At 37.6% G+C, this 11,854-nt stretch overlaps 4 protein-coding genes across 6 annotated transcripts; 2 read left to right on the top strand and 2 right to left on the bottom strand.

Annotated features, from left to right (window-relative positions):
* Window positions 1-1,074: 1,074 nt before the first annotated feature.
* LOC100123795 (protein asunder) lies at window positions 1,075-4,104 on the bottom strand. Of its 2 annotated transcripts, none has more exons than XM_008204784.3 (9): window positions 4,016-4,104; window positions 3,561-3,836; window positions 3,406-3,480; window positions 3,040-3,332; window positions 2,875-2,965; window positions 2,602-2,809; window positions 1,993-2,531; window positions 1,585-1,919; window positions 1,075-1,465 (listed from the first exon to the last, which is right to left on the bottom strand). In XM_008204784.3, the coding sequence occupies exons 2-9, from the start codon at window positions 3,783-3,785 to the stop codon at window positions 1,168-1,170; spliced, it is 2,064 nt and encodes a 687-aa protein (XP_008203006.1). In that variant the 5' UTR covers window positions 3,786-3,836; window positions 4,016-4,104; the 3' UTR covers window positions 1,075-1,167. The 2 variants fall into 2 exon arrangements, with proteins under 2 accessions (XP_008203006.1, XP_001607514.1); XM_001607464.6 differs by having other exon boundaries at window positions 3,900-4,088.
* Window positions 3,580-6,649, top strand: LOC100116902 (40S ribosomal protein SA). Its single transcript, XM_008204782.4, has 6 exons — window positions 3,580-4,605; window positions 5,069-5,233; window positions 5,316-5,527; window positions 5,718-6,005; window positions 6,201-6,437; window positions 6,516-6,649. The coding sequence occupies exons 2-6, from the start codon at window positions 5,101-5,103 to the stop codon at window positions 6,597-6,599; spliced, it is 954 nt and encodes a 317-aa protein (XP_008203004.1). The 5' UTR covers window positions 3,580-4,605; window positions 5,069-5,100; the 3' UTR covers window positions 6,600-6,649.
* Window positions 6,650-6,654: 5 nt separating this feature from the next.
* LOC100123798 (SUN domain-containing protein 1) lies at window positions 6,655-8,657 on the bottom strand. Its single transcript, XM_016986679.3, has 8 exons — window positions 8,192-8,657; window positions 7,962-8,096; window positions 7,684-7,886; window positions 7,580-7,616; window positions 7,357-7,514; window positions 7,108-7,275; window positions 6,959-7,042; window positions 6,655-6,886 (listed from the first exon to the last, which is right to left on the bottom strand). Exons 1-8 carry the CDS (start codon window positions 8,226-8,228, stop codon window positions 6,734-6,736), a joined length of 975 nt encoding a protein of 324 aa, XP_016842168.1. The 5' UTR covers window positions 8,229-8,657; the 3' UTR covers window positions 6,655-6,733.
* On the top strand, window positions 8,433-11,252 carry LOC100123802 (abscission/NoCut checkpoint regulator). 2 transcript variants are annotated; one of them, XM_001607474.6, is made up of 6 exons: window positions 8,433-8,660; window positions 8,873-9,075; window positions 9,142-9,373; window positions 9,444-9,596; window positions 9,672-9,809; window positions 9,881-11,252. In XM_001607474.6, exons 1-6 carry the CDS (start codon window positions 8,613-8,615, stop codon window positions 10,082-10,084), a joined length of 978 nt encoding a protein of 325 aa, XP_001607524.2. In that variant the 5' UTR covers window positions 8,433-8,612; the 3' UTR covers window positions 10,085-11,252. The 2 variants fall into 2 exon arrangements, with proteins under 2 accessions (XP_001607524.2, XP_008203009.1); XM_008204787.4 differs by having other exon boundaries at window positions 8,467-8,660; window positions 9,142-9,367.
* Window positions 11,253-11,854: the final 602 nt, after the last annotated feature.

Here is an 11,854-nt window from a genome sequence, read left to right on the forward strand (position 1 = left end):
TCGGTATGCTATATATATATATATTCGAGTTCGGAGCATTATATTATGAGCTTGGCTGAACCCGAGTCGTGTGGATTTTTCTTTCTTTGCATGACACGGAAACGATATCTATGCTGTTTCTCCAGTTTCACTTCGCTAATTCGATTTTGTCTGCGGCTAATGTAATAAGCTAAAGACGTGCAAATGCTGTTCGGCGCCGTTTGTGTATACTTATATTAGTGATGAGCTTATTTTCGCGAGATGGTTTCGCTTTTATTAATTTTTTCACGCGTTGTAATAAAAGGAACGAAAAATTAAAGTTTGGCTTATCATGTGTAAGGCCACCGTGGATTCCTAAGACTTCTCAAAATAGGTAACCCTATTGGAAGTTATTCGCGTGTGTGTATAGCCCCGCGCAGAGAGAGAAGAGCGAGTTGCTCGCGCACCTATATTCAGCCTAGCGTTTCATTAGCTTCCATTGCATAAACCCTAAAAACTTACATCCTCTAATTTACTTTTCCCCTCAACTCAGTTTCTCTCTCTCTCTCTCTCTACAGTTGATAAATCAAGGCTCGCATACATAATCAATGATCTATCGCAAACTAGGATCGCAAAAAAAGGAAATGCACCTGGTGATTCACCGCGTTCATCTCAATAACAATTTTTTCCTTCCCTCGCATTACAGATGTATCTACATCTCGGACGAGTCATCGTTTTTCCTCTCGTTACGGCAGCGTCGCATACCTTTGCTGAGATTCAGACGAGACCCAGCGATGAGTACCTTGAGTGCGTGTATATATGTGCGTTTGTTTCGTATGCTGTCCAGCGCGTGCGCCGCCTCGATATATCTCGCCGCTGCGGCTGACCGTAACATTTTGAGGCGGAGAACACATCGAAAATAGCCGTGAGCTAACGGATGGACGACGGCGCGCATTGCCGCGATCTGTCAAGGCTGCGTACTACTGCAAATAAACATATTGATACCTTTGCGCACTCCGGCTCCGTGTTTTCCCTTCCGGCAAGACAAACTGGCACGTCCAAGTTTATAGCTCACGTCATTCGATTTTTTGTTAGAGAAGAAAGAAGACGACTGGATCGTATCTAAACATGATTTTTAAAAATTTATGTCATTCGTTCTATACATATAAATCGCAGTATATACATGATAATTGAAAAAAAAAACAGTGGCTAAGCCTCGACGGGTTCGCTGTTACGGTTTTCCCTGGCCTGGTTGTTCTCCTTCAGATTGGGATAGAGCTTGGCTCGAGGGCCGTCGCTGTTGACGCGCCCGTGGAAGTCGGGCCGGCGATCCTTAGGAGCGGATCGCTGCAGCCAAATGTCCAGGAGACTTCGAGGTAGCGCGTAAAGGCTCTTGCTGTGTAGCTGCTTGGCCAGACTGGCGCTGGGACAGGGTGGTGGCGACATCGGCGAGTCCGTTGTCGCCCGGATCACCGTCGCTCGCGCCGTCACGTCCTCTTTGTCCAGACTGAAAATCGATAATTTTTTATTTTATCATTACAAGGCTGAGTAAATACATCGATCGCGAATAACGTAGCTTCGTGATAAAAGTGGATATAAGCGGTGATAACTGAAAATCCAATTTACCCGTCGAGCTCCCTGAGGGCCTGGTCGAGTTCCACCTTGTTATTGTCCTTGTCCTCTTTGTTTCGCACTTCGAGCAGGCAGTTAAGTACCTCCAGGTGTGCCGACGACGTGGTCGAGTAGATCTCGAGGAAGGTTTCGAGCTCGCGCCACAGAAGCATGTAGTGCTCGTCACGCTTTCCGCTCTTGCCGCCCCGGCCGCAGCCCAAACTCGGGAGAGGCAGTGTCTCGTGCTTTGCTTCTAACGCCAGAAGACTGAAGATAATCTGCTTACACTGCACTACCTCCTCCTTGGTAAGCTCTTCTTTCAGGATGAGATCGGGAAGTGGATCTATGATCTGGAAAAGCATTGCGTTTTAGTATGGGCTGTATGCTTATTACAAATTTCATTTAAAAGGAAAACTAAGGTACCGATCGAACGTTAAATATCATCGTGCTCGTCAGCGTGATCGGCCAGTACTTGGTGAACCTCTCGAAGCGTGGTCTCATCCTCTCGACAGGGCCGTCTGTATCGTCTGGTTTTCGTTTCAGAGGCACGAGTGTGTTGGCTCGCATCAGGGCTGCGAAGTCCGTTATCCTATAATCCGTGACTCTCCCACCGCATCCCTCACTGATGGACGGCGGGTCCTCGAGAACACTTCTCGAGGTCGGCAGGGTGTGAATGAAGATTTCCCCTCCGTGAGAAGCCAGAAGATGCGAAATCGTCTTTCCGCCGCTCTTGCGAGCCATTTCCAGCATAACGGATCGACCGTTCAAAAGGAAATTGATGAGGCACGAGGATGGTCGACTATTCACGTCCACAGGTGTTATCCTGTGCATAGCCGTACAGTTCTGCATCTCTCCCGCACTGCAGCCTCGGGGCGTGCACCATTTGAGCGTCACCGTCTCGTACTCGATACCCTCGTCGAAACGCCGGAAGGACTTGACCAGGGCTGTGTCCTGGGCATGTCCTGAAACATACGTCCTACTTTAGATGACGTTCTTCATTTTGATTGGTAAAATTTTAGTTCAAGAGCTGACCTTTTAGAATGGCGAGATGCGCGGCGTGGGAGTGAAATATCTCAACGTCGTAATTCGCTGACGAGCTGGCGTTCTGCTCTTCTTTCATAGGAATTCCTGTGACGGTCGTGCTGGCAAGGTCGTAATGCGATAATATTAAGTGAGAAAGCTTGGAGTGTAATACTGGCGCCTTCAGAGAGTGCACTTCCATGGAGAGTAACGGAGAAACCTGGTGAACGAATTGTATGAATAATAGTACCGAATATTTGCGAGAGTAATAACGTTTCGAATTACCTCTCGAAGATTTTGGCTTGTCACTTGCGACTCTATTGACATGGGAGAAATGTTCAATATGACAAGGTGACAGTTATGAATGGGTATTAAACTGAAAAGAGAAATTGTACATTAATGTTACTATAAGGAATATTAGGATTGTTGAAATTATGAATGCAATCTTACTTATTTGCATCTACGTTTGCAGCCTGCTTGTTCTGTTGTATCAACTGATTAAGAAATATGTTTTCTAAACTTTTCATGTTCATATCGTCTCTTGCACTCGTGATGCAAATCACACGTCCTCTGTTTATCAGCTTATTAGCAGGTTCTCCGCCACGGGCTTTTATCTCCTGCTGAGTTTCTGAACATTCTGTTAGAGCTTCTATAGCTACTCTCAGACCGTGAATTACTGAAAAATCTACACCTTGTTGATGATTCCTTGGTGGCACGCCAATGATTGCCATACCGTTCATGATCTAGAAAAATATTGAAATCCCTATCAAATTTTTCTATTATTATTTCGTACATATAATTTGCTTGAATTCTTACATGTGCCAAAGTTTGTTGCGAAGGATTCCATGTATTCAGGATGTGAGCTGAATGATCACTGACAACAAATCGTATCTATAATAATAAATATATGTGTGAGTATAATTTTCAATGAATTTTTCAGCTAGCAAATTATTACTACATTTTATCCTTACCAATTTATCTGTAGGAAATAAATCCCACGCTATTCGACAATATTCCATTGATGTTTCTATGCTCGTTGTCCATAGTGATTTAGATATTTTGGGCAGTGGAAGGGTATTAGCAGGAGTAGGTGTTCTGGACTTGACAAAATCAAAATCTATGTCATTTTCGCTTGGAATGCCAAAATAAGGCGTGTGATCTAGCACAAAAACTGTTTTGTGATTGGCTGGGTACATCTTTGTTATAGCATCACTTTAATCGATATGTATATTCTTCTCAAATAGTATCTGGAATCAACAAGGCATAAGTTTGTATCTAAAAAAATATAACCTTAAAAAATGTAAACAAACCTTTAAAAGTCGCGTATTTTACGATAAATTATTTTTAGAAAGTAATGAATGAAGGTAAATTAATGAAATTCATTGTTAAATTAGGAAAAATTATAAATTGTTGTAAAATATCGTACGTGAGGTGTCACTAAGACCGCACATATCACTGGCTCTGTTTACTTCACCGAATAATACGTGTAGGTTAGGTGGATGTTATGAATGTGAATTGTGAATCGAGAGATTACCTATATATATGTATGCGGACCGCAGCGAGGATGGTCTGCTGATAAATTCGCCGCGCCCCCAGGCCCCCCCAAAGTCAGATCCCAAAATTGTTCAAAATTGATTTATTTAATATTTCTTTTCAGAAAGTGTCTTTTAAATTTCATTATTAATATTGTATATTTCAATTGAATAGTGATATCGATCAACAATTTAAATTTGCCACGCTATATACTGTTGCTCAATACAACGAAAGTCAAGAGTATTTAAATAAAACGAATAGCTCATAATATGTGCGATATGTCACAACTATTAATCAATATACAGTTTCCAACAAATTAATAAATATTTATTTTTATTTCACGAGTGCAAAACATTCATTAAATATGAATATTTTTTAAAACGAAAGTTGCGAATTTGACCATTCAAGAGGGTCGCTGGAAAAATACAAATGGCGGAACTTCCTTTCCTACACTTAGGAAAACTCCTAGTGGCATCACTAAACGTAAGTCCTCAATAATTTATCGATTTTTACTGTAAATAAATAATTTTTGGTGCACCGAATGGGATTTTATCAAAAAATAAGATTCCAATTCATGAGAAAATAATATTTATTTTACTTTTATGCATTTCTTGCACTTTATTTTCATGCCGAAACCCGGGCGGCAAGGCACGTGGCATCTAACCTGTAAACTCTTCGTTGGGCTTGACGTTTTGTAGAATAAAACTTATTTTTGCGATTAAGGAATGTTAATTTAACTTTTCAAAAGACACTTTTAACTAAAGACAACGAAACTTGTTTCTAATTTCATAGTAAAAACGAAGCTTTGACTTTGTTTATCAAAATGTTTGAGGTTATGAAGCCTACAAACCCTCGTTGGTCGCGAACACCCCATGCCAAGTATATAAACCATTGAAATTACATATCTCACTATTATTTGAAAAATAATAATTCTTTTTATTTTCAGGTTGACTCGTAATTCAACCATAACGTTTAACGATGTCGGGAGGACTTGACGCGTTAGCCCTCAAAGAGGATGACGTTACCAAAATGTTGACTGCCAGTACCCACCTGGGAACTGAAAATGTCAACTTCCAGATGGAACAGTACGTCTACAAGCGCCGTGTTGATGGTGAGTAAATGATATTTTTTACTACATTTCTAACGCGAAACCTCGACTCATCGTGTATTTTAAACTAGAATGAAATTCTCAGGTGCTGGAATCAACATCATCAACTTGCGCCGCACTTGGGAGAAGCTCCTCCTGGCTGCTCGTGCTATTGTAGCCATTGAACACCCCAGCGAGGTCTTCGTCATCAGTTGCCGTCCATACGGACAGCGTGCTGTTCTGAAATTCGCTGCTCACACCGGAGCTACCCCCATTGCTGGACGTTTCACCCCTGGTGCCTTCACCAATCAGATTCAGGTAACTTCATTCACTTGTTAGACATTTTTAACAATATTTTAAATTACTCAAACATGATGACACAACTATGACCAGAAAAAAGAACTGTTGGTATCATATGGCTTAATCTTTGCTGAAAAAATATAAAATCTTTGATTGATTTTTTGATACTTTATCTTTCCCTACTAAATGAAATGAATTATTTTTACAGGCTGCTTTCCGTGAGCCCAGGCTCCTCATCGTTACTGACCCAGCCACTGACCACCAGCCCATCACTGAGGCCAGCTACGTCAACATCCCCGTAATTGCTTTCTGCAACACAGACTCGCCTCTGCGCTTCGTCGACATCGCCATCCCATGCAACAACAAGGGACCCCACAGCGTTGGTCTTATGTGGTGGCTGCTCGCCCGTGAGGTTCTCCGCCTCAGGGGATCCATCCCGCGTGAAATCAAGTGGGACGTTGTTGTCGACTTGTTCTTCTACAGAGATCCCGAAGAGGTAAAGTTTTTCAATTTTCTCGCGTATCTGCGTTATAAAGTAATAAACTCTATCATGATGATACACTTATGTCCAGAATCAAAACTGTTGGTACATATGGCTTAATCTTTGCTGACATTTCAAACTCAATCAAGCTACGCGTTAGTCAAATTTAAGCAGCGTTTGTTAATCATATCAATTTTTTTTTTTTTTTAGGCTGAGAAGGAAGAACAGGCGGCCAAGGAGCTCGCTCCCGCCGTCAAGGAATACGTGCCGGTCGCCGACGCCATGCCGACCGAAAGCTGGGCTAACGGTAGTGACCCCAACGCTCCGGCTACCGAAAACTGGGCCGATGATGTTCCCGCCGGACCTGCTGTCGAGGCTGCTGCTGCTGCCCCTGTTGCTGCCGCTGCTACTCCCTTCCCGACCAGCAACGAGTGGAACGCCGCTCCTGTAAGAAACTATTTCTTTTCAACTTGTGTTGCTTTATATGTGTGAACAATTCAATAACGATATTATATCCGTGTTTAGATTTCTGAGGAATGGTCCGCCAGCACACCCGCCGCAGAAATCGTTCCTACAGCCAGCTGGGGAGGCACCAGCAACTGGTCATAAACGCGCTTTATGTACGTGAATCGTAATAAAGTCAGTTCTAAAAAAAATAATACCTTGTCTTTTTCTTTACTTTACCTAAATTTTAATATTACAATTATTATATCATAAAAATTTCATTTCACAACTAATAATGATTATTGAACTTTCATGTTGGCTTCATCTTTGAAAACCTCATACATCTTGCCATGTACTTTAAATCTATAAATACACGTGTAATCCGGATTACCCCAGTTTGATAAAATTTCTAATATCACTTTCTTGAAAGGGAAACTTTTAGTTTCTGGTTTCTAAAAGCATCAAACCATTAATTTTTAGGCACTATAGTAATTGTTATTGTAATTAGCAATTGCTCAACTTACTGTGACAGCAAAACTCTGTAGAGATTGTCCATTATTTTTGTATACAAAAGTATCAATCATCACATATTGATTATCAATCTGACCCTATCAATATTAAAAGGTTTAGAGATTGATTTTTAAGGAATAACGTTTAAGATATTGTTACTGACCAATACGTTGAACGCTTTTGGAGCAGAATCAATATTTCCAGTTAATGAAGCAGTGGCAGTGATGTGCTCTAAAGTTACTCTTTCAATGATAACAGCATAAGCAAGTTGGATCTCAATTTTTCCTTGAGATCCACGAAATGCCCAACATTCGCCTGCCTGGGTCCAAGGCTAAAAAAAATGTATACCTAATTTGATAAAATAATCCTAAATTTATAAAAAATGCTCAGCGATCCTAAATATGAAACTTACTTGAATGACTTTACGTGGTGTAAAATAATTAGGTTTAAAAATAGGTATTCCAAACAAAGTCATTTGGTTCGATGATGGGTTATAATAAGACTGAGTACCTGGGGTGTCGATGACAATGCCACCCACAGCTTCAGAAGCAAAATCAGCTAAATTTGCCACTGTAAAATTTGAAACTGTTTTACTATTTTTCTAGTTAATAATCAGTAAAAAATATGCTACGTACATTTTTGTTGGTCATACAAGTGTTGCAAATGAAAATTCTAAAAAAATATTATTTTTACTCACTGAACTATTTCGAATTGCACTAAATATTATCTTGATCATTACCATTTTTAACAAAGATTTTTTAATACTCATCTTCATGTTCTTAATTTGAATTAATTCTTTTCTCACAGACATAGCACTAGGCATGGAATCGTCATTTAATTGAAGATATTTGTCAGACATCTTACTGTTCTTGCAATTAAAATCTATACTTTGATCAGGAATAGCAAACTTAGAATTTGCTAAACAATATGCCATTAGCAAACCTATATAAATTAAACAAATTAAGTACCTATAATATTAACTTTACAAGACAACTTTAACTGATTACACATTATTACCAGCACCAATAAGCGAGATAAAACAAAATTTGAGTATAGGAACCACTATTTGAAAAAAATTAATCAAAAGCCATCTAGCTTTCATCAAAAGCCATACATCAAAAACTAGTATTGCTTCAAGAATGATTAACGAATCTGGAAAAAAATTAACGATATATTATTAGTTTTCATTTATACCTAAATATAGAACAAAATTCACATCTGTAAAGAAATATGAGCAATTTTCTTACTATTTGGATACTCGATCTTATATTTTTTATTATCCATTATTAAAACTTTTTGATGAAAAACTATACGTTCTTTGTTTCAATTATGTAAAAAATATACGACAAAGAAAATAAAGTAACGTCTGAAAATAACGGACGTAAGTATTCAACTTTTTCTTTAAAAGTACTGGACTTTTTAAAAGAACAATTTTTTTCTCGCTTGATTAGAGTTTGAAATTCAAGAAAGCGATAGCAGCGACACTCCATGGTAACTAAAAACTCCGTTTCGCGAAAAAATAATCGGTTGCGATCTAACCTCCAAAGGTGCAGTTGAACGGTTTATTGCGTCTGAATTTGTTAAACGATTTTGTATAAAATATTCGCAACCACTCAGGTGAAAGTTTAATACTCATTTCAAAGAAACCTTGGAGATCGGTTTCCCAAAATGTCGTGCAATAATTGTCAAGCGAAATTTTCGTTTTTCACGAAAGAGGTAAGTCATTGTGTTTTGATGATTTCATCGTCAAAAATTTGCAAACTTTCCATTGTTTTATGGTTCACTCCTTTTTTCCATGTTTCCGAATGCTGACGTAGAAACCTGATTTTTTGCATCACCCTTGTTTACACTGTTGCATCTTGCATATTTACGTTTGACATTGTCACATTTATTACCGTTAATTTTGAAATTATTTATTTTTTGATAAGGTTGGTTGTGCAAAATGCGGATTTTCCTACTGTACCAAGTGTTTGAAATACAAAGTTCAACTGCCTGTTGTTGGAGAGAAAAAAATTTGTGGGCGTTGCTACAATAAAATGCAAACAGTAGCCAAACCTGTAACAGCAACGGAAGATTTTTCCATTCCTGATGGGCTTGACGAACCCCTGGCTCCTATAGATATCACCAAAAAGTAAATCCAGCTCTTAAATGAAATCAATGTAAAATCATAAACTAAACTGTATTTTTTTTTGTACAGAATGGAGTCCTTGGAAAATCCTGCAAGACCTCCGATCACAATGTACAGACAAGGTAGTAAACTGGATAGATTGCAAGTTGGCCTTGATCCGATTGATCAAGAAATAGTCAATAGATTGAAAAAATTAAAGGATGAAGATAAACAACTGCCACCTCCAACTGAAGACGAAATTAGAAGACGCTTAGCTCTGCTACAAGATCAAGATCCTGACTTTGAAAATCAACCAGTAAATGTAGATATTTCTTACTCTCAACTGCTCGGTTGTATACAACTATTTTTACTTACATTCATTATTATTTTAGATACACCAAGTTGATACAAGAACCGATCAGGAAAAAACTGATGATTTGATCAAAGAATATTTGGAAATACTGGAAATCAGTAAAGCTTCTGGTGAAATTGACACTGACATCCAGGCTAGATTAGACAATCTGAGAGGAATTGATTCATCCAAGGTAAAAGAAAAACTCAACGACACAAATTCATATCCAAAGGCAATTATTCACAATAATTTTCGTCTGATTTGATAGCATAAGAACGACATAACAGATTTTGAAGAAGATGATGATGAGACAGCAACAATGAAAGTAATCCAAAAAGCCTTAGCAGAAGCTACTTTGGAGGCGAAATATGGTGATGTTGATGAACTAGTAGATATAGAAACTGAAGTATGCAGAATAACTTATGATCAAACCTTTTTTCTTTCTACAATAACTTTATACAAAATTTTCTCCAACAGCAAGGGGCACAATGTAGTAAAAACACCCATCACGATGATTATGTGGATACGTGTGTATTGTGTGACCAAACGGCCAACTTGGTCATGTGCAAAGGTTGTACAGGTGACCTCTACTGCCCAGTTTGCTTCGAGGATAATCACGACGACTTCGAGATGCACAAGCATACGACTGTGCCTTTTAAGCCGCGAAAATATAGCGATTAAATTTTCGTTTGAAACTCAGGACAAGTGAATAGCGTTTAAATTTTTTTTTAATTTTTGCATGCATACACATACGGGCAACTTTGTAACATTGGAATCGTCAATGTTATATAATACTTAAGGTTCGATCGCTTAATTTATTCTCAAAGAAAATATTAACTACTTCAGTGATACGCAAAGTCAATATAACAATGACGTAGACAATAGATTCAATTTTAAAAGCCTTGACAAATATTCGTGTTTAGTATATTACACAGAATGCAGTTTACATTAAGCTTCCACGCATATTGAACACGATATGACTTAGATTGAAAACAATTTTATAAATTTTTTAACTTTCAATGAAAATGTTCAAAGCTCTATTGACATGATGTTACTTATTGAAATAATCATATGTTTTGGGGATAAAATGTCAACAAAAATTCATAGTTGCTATATTTTGTACACACAAATTTATTGATATCAAAAATCAGCTAAATAATACGCGATTTATGTTTGATATCAATGCTTTAGTCATTCCAACGTGATTTGTCGAATTGAAATAATTTAACTTATTTAGCTGAACTCTAGTATGTATGTTTCTGTAAAATATGACGATGTCTTTTTTTTATTGATTGTACGAAAAAAAGCTTTATACGTTTGTATGATATTGCACAGTAGGTGCGATCTGTGATAATCAAGTATTTTTGTAATTACATAATGGAAAAGCGTTCATAACTATGTACTGAAGATTCAATGCACTATAACACATTTATTTTTCAAGAGACTACAAAATGACGTTTAAATTACGACGTGCCTGAACAATATTGCATATTAGCTTTGTAGATTTCGAAAAAAATACTTGAAAAATTTGGGACCTCATTGTCATTTTATTAAGAACATTGTATGGCGTGCGTGTCTTCAGATGCAATGAAAATCATAGCTGTAATGATTTTGATATTACCATGCTGTATTAGACATTCAAATGTGACGCTTGGATCAAATTAATGTAGAAAGAGGGTATTTTAATGTAATTGAGAGATTAGGTTTTGTATGTTAGTATGTAGTTCTGTCATCAGCTTTAAATTCTTTAAATACTAGATTTAGCGCTTTTAACCATTGTATATTTATGAATTTAATTTCTATTTTAATCCTGTTTTAATATATAATAAATTAATTTTGTTTCCAAAAAGTATTTCGTTTCTCAACAAATAATATTACCCCAAAGGACTTATTGTGAGAATCGGGAAAAATCACGTAGGTTCATTGGGAAAGACTGTACATTTCGCGATCGGATAACATATATGTACACACATCAGTACAAAACGTGCACATACTTGTACGCTCACAAAGAAGCTACTTTATTTTAAGAATATCGTCTTCTCGGCACGAAGCCAAAAAGGCGGATGAGAAGCAAACTTTGCGTTCGCAATGCGGACACCTCCTCAATTAAAAATACTAATGCGGTATATAAATATGTAAACAATAAATTTGTTTACGAGAAATATAACCATTGGGTTTTGACGTTCGTGCAGAATTTAAACATTCGTATACTTAATTTACAAAACGTCGAGCTTATTTTTTTTATACGGAGAAAATGATTCACTTACATTTTTTTTAAAATTAATAGATGGTTTTTAAAGACTTTGTCACAGCAATATAAAAAACCCTTGAGTCATCGCGGTTTTTTTATTTTTGTTAAAGTTTGATTCTAGAAAACGCAGGAAATCGAAAAAGAAACGTTGGACATTTTCCAGCACGTGGACGAAAACGAACGTTTGCAATTCAAAGTTC

Source organism: Nasonia vitripennis, chromosome 1, assembly GCF_009193385.2.
Source record: "Nasonia vitripennis strain AsymCx chromosome 1, Nvit_psr_1.1, whole genome shotgun sequence".
In the NCBI taxonomy this organism is placed as follows: Eukaryota; Metazoa; Arthropoda; class Insecta; order Hymenoptera; family Pteromalidae; genus Nasonia; species Nasonia vitripennis.

Coding starts and splice junctions, on each gene's coding strand:
- LOC100123795 (XM_008204784.3), bottom strand. CDS start 3,785: ATGTACCCAGCCAATCACAAAACAGTTTTTGTGCTAGATCACACGCCT. Junction 3,333..3,405: donor CGCAACAAACTTTGGCACAT/GTAAGAATTCAA, acceptor ATATTTTTCTAG/ATCATGAACGGTATGGCAAT. Junction 2,532..2,601: donor GCATCTCGCCATTCTAAAAG/GTCAGCTCTTGA, acceptor CGTATGTTTCAG/GACATGCCCAGGACACAGCC.
- LOC100116902 (XM_008204782.4), top strand. CDS start 5,101: ATGTCGGGAGGACTTGACGCGTTAGCCCTCAAAGAGGATGACGTTACC. Junction 5,528..5,717: donor CCTTCACCAATCAGATTCAG/GTAACTTCATTC, acceptor TTATTTTTACAG/GCTGCTTTCCGTGAGCCCAG. Junction 6,438..6,515: donor ACGAGTGGAACGCCGCTCCT/GTAAGAAACTAT, acceptor ATCCGTGTTTAG/ATTTCTGAGGAATGGTCCGC.
- LOC100123802 (XM_001607474.6), top strand. CDS start 8,613: ATGTCGTGCAATAATTGTCAAGCGAAATTTTCGTTTTTCACGAAAGAG. Junction 8,661..8,872: donor TTTCGTTTTTCACGAAAGAG/GTAAGTCATTGT, acceptor TTTTTTGATAAG/GTTGGTTGTGCAAAATGCGG. Junction 9,076..9,141: donor CCTATAGATATCACCAAAAA/GTAAATCCAGCT, acceptor TTTTTTGTACAG/AATGGAGTCCTTGGAAAATC.
- LOC100123798 (XM_016986679.3), bottom strand. CDS start 8,228: ATGGATAATAAAAAATATAAGATCGAGTATCCAAATA. Junction 7,887..7,961: donor TATCTCGCTTATTGGTGCTG/GTAATAATGTGT, acceptor TAATTTATATAG/GTTTGCTAATGGCATATTGT. Junction 7,617..7,683: donor AAAAATCTTTGTTAAAAATG/GTAATGATCAAG, acceptor ATATTTTTTTAG/AATTTTCATTTGCAACACTT.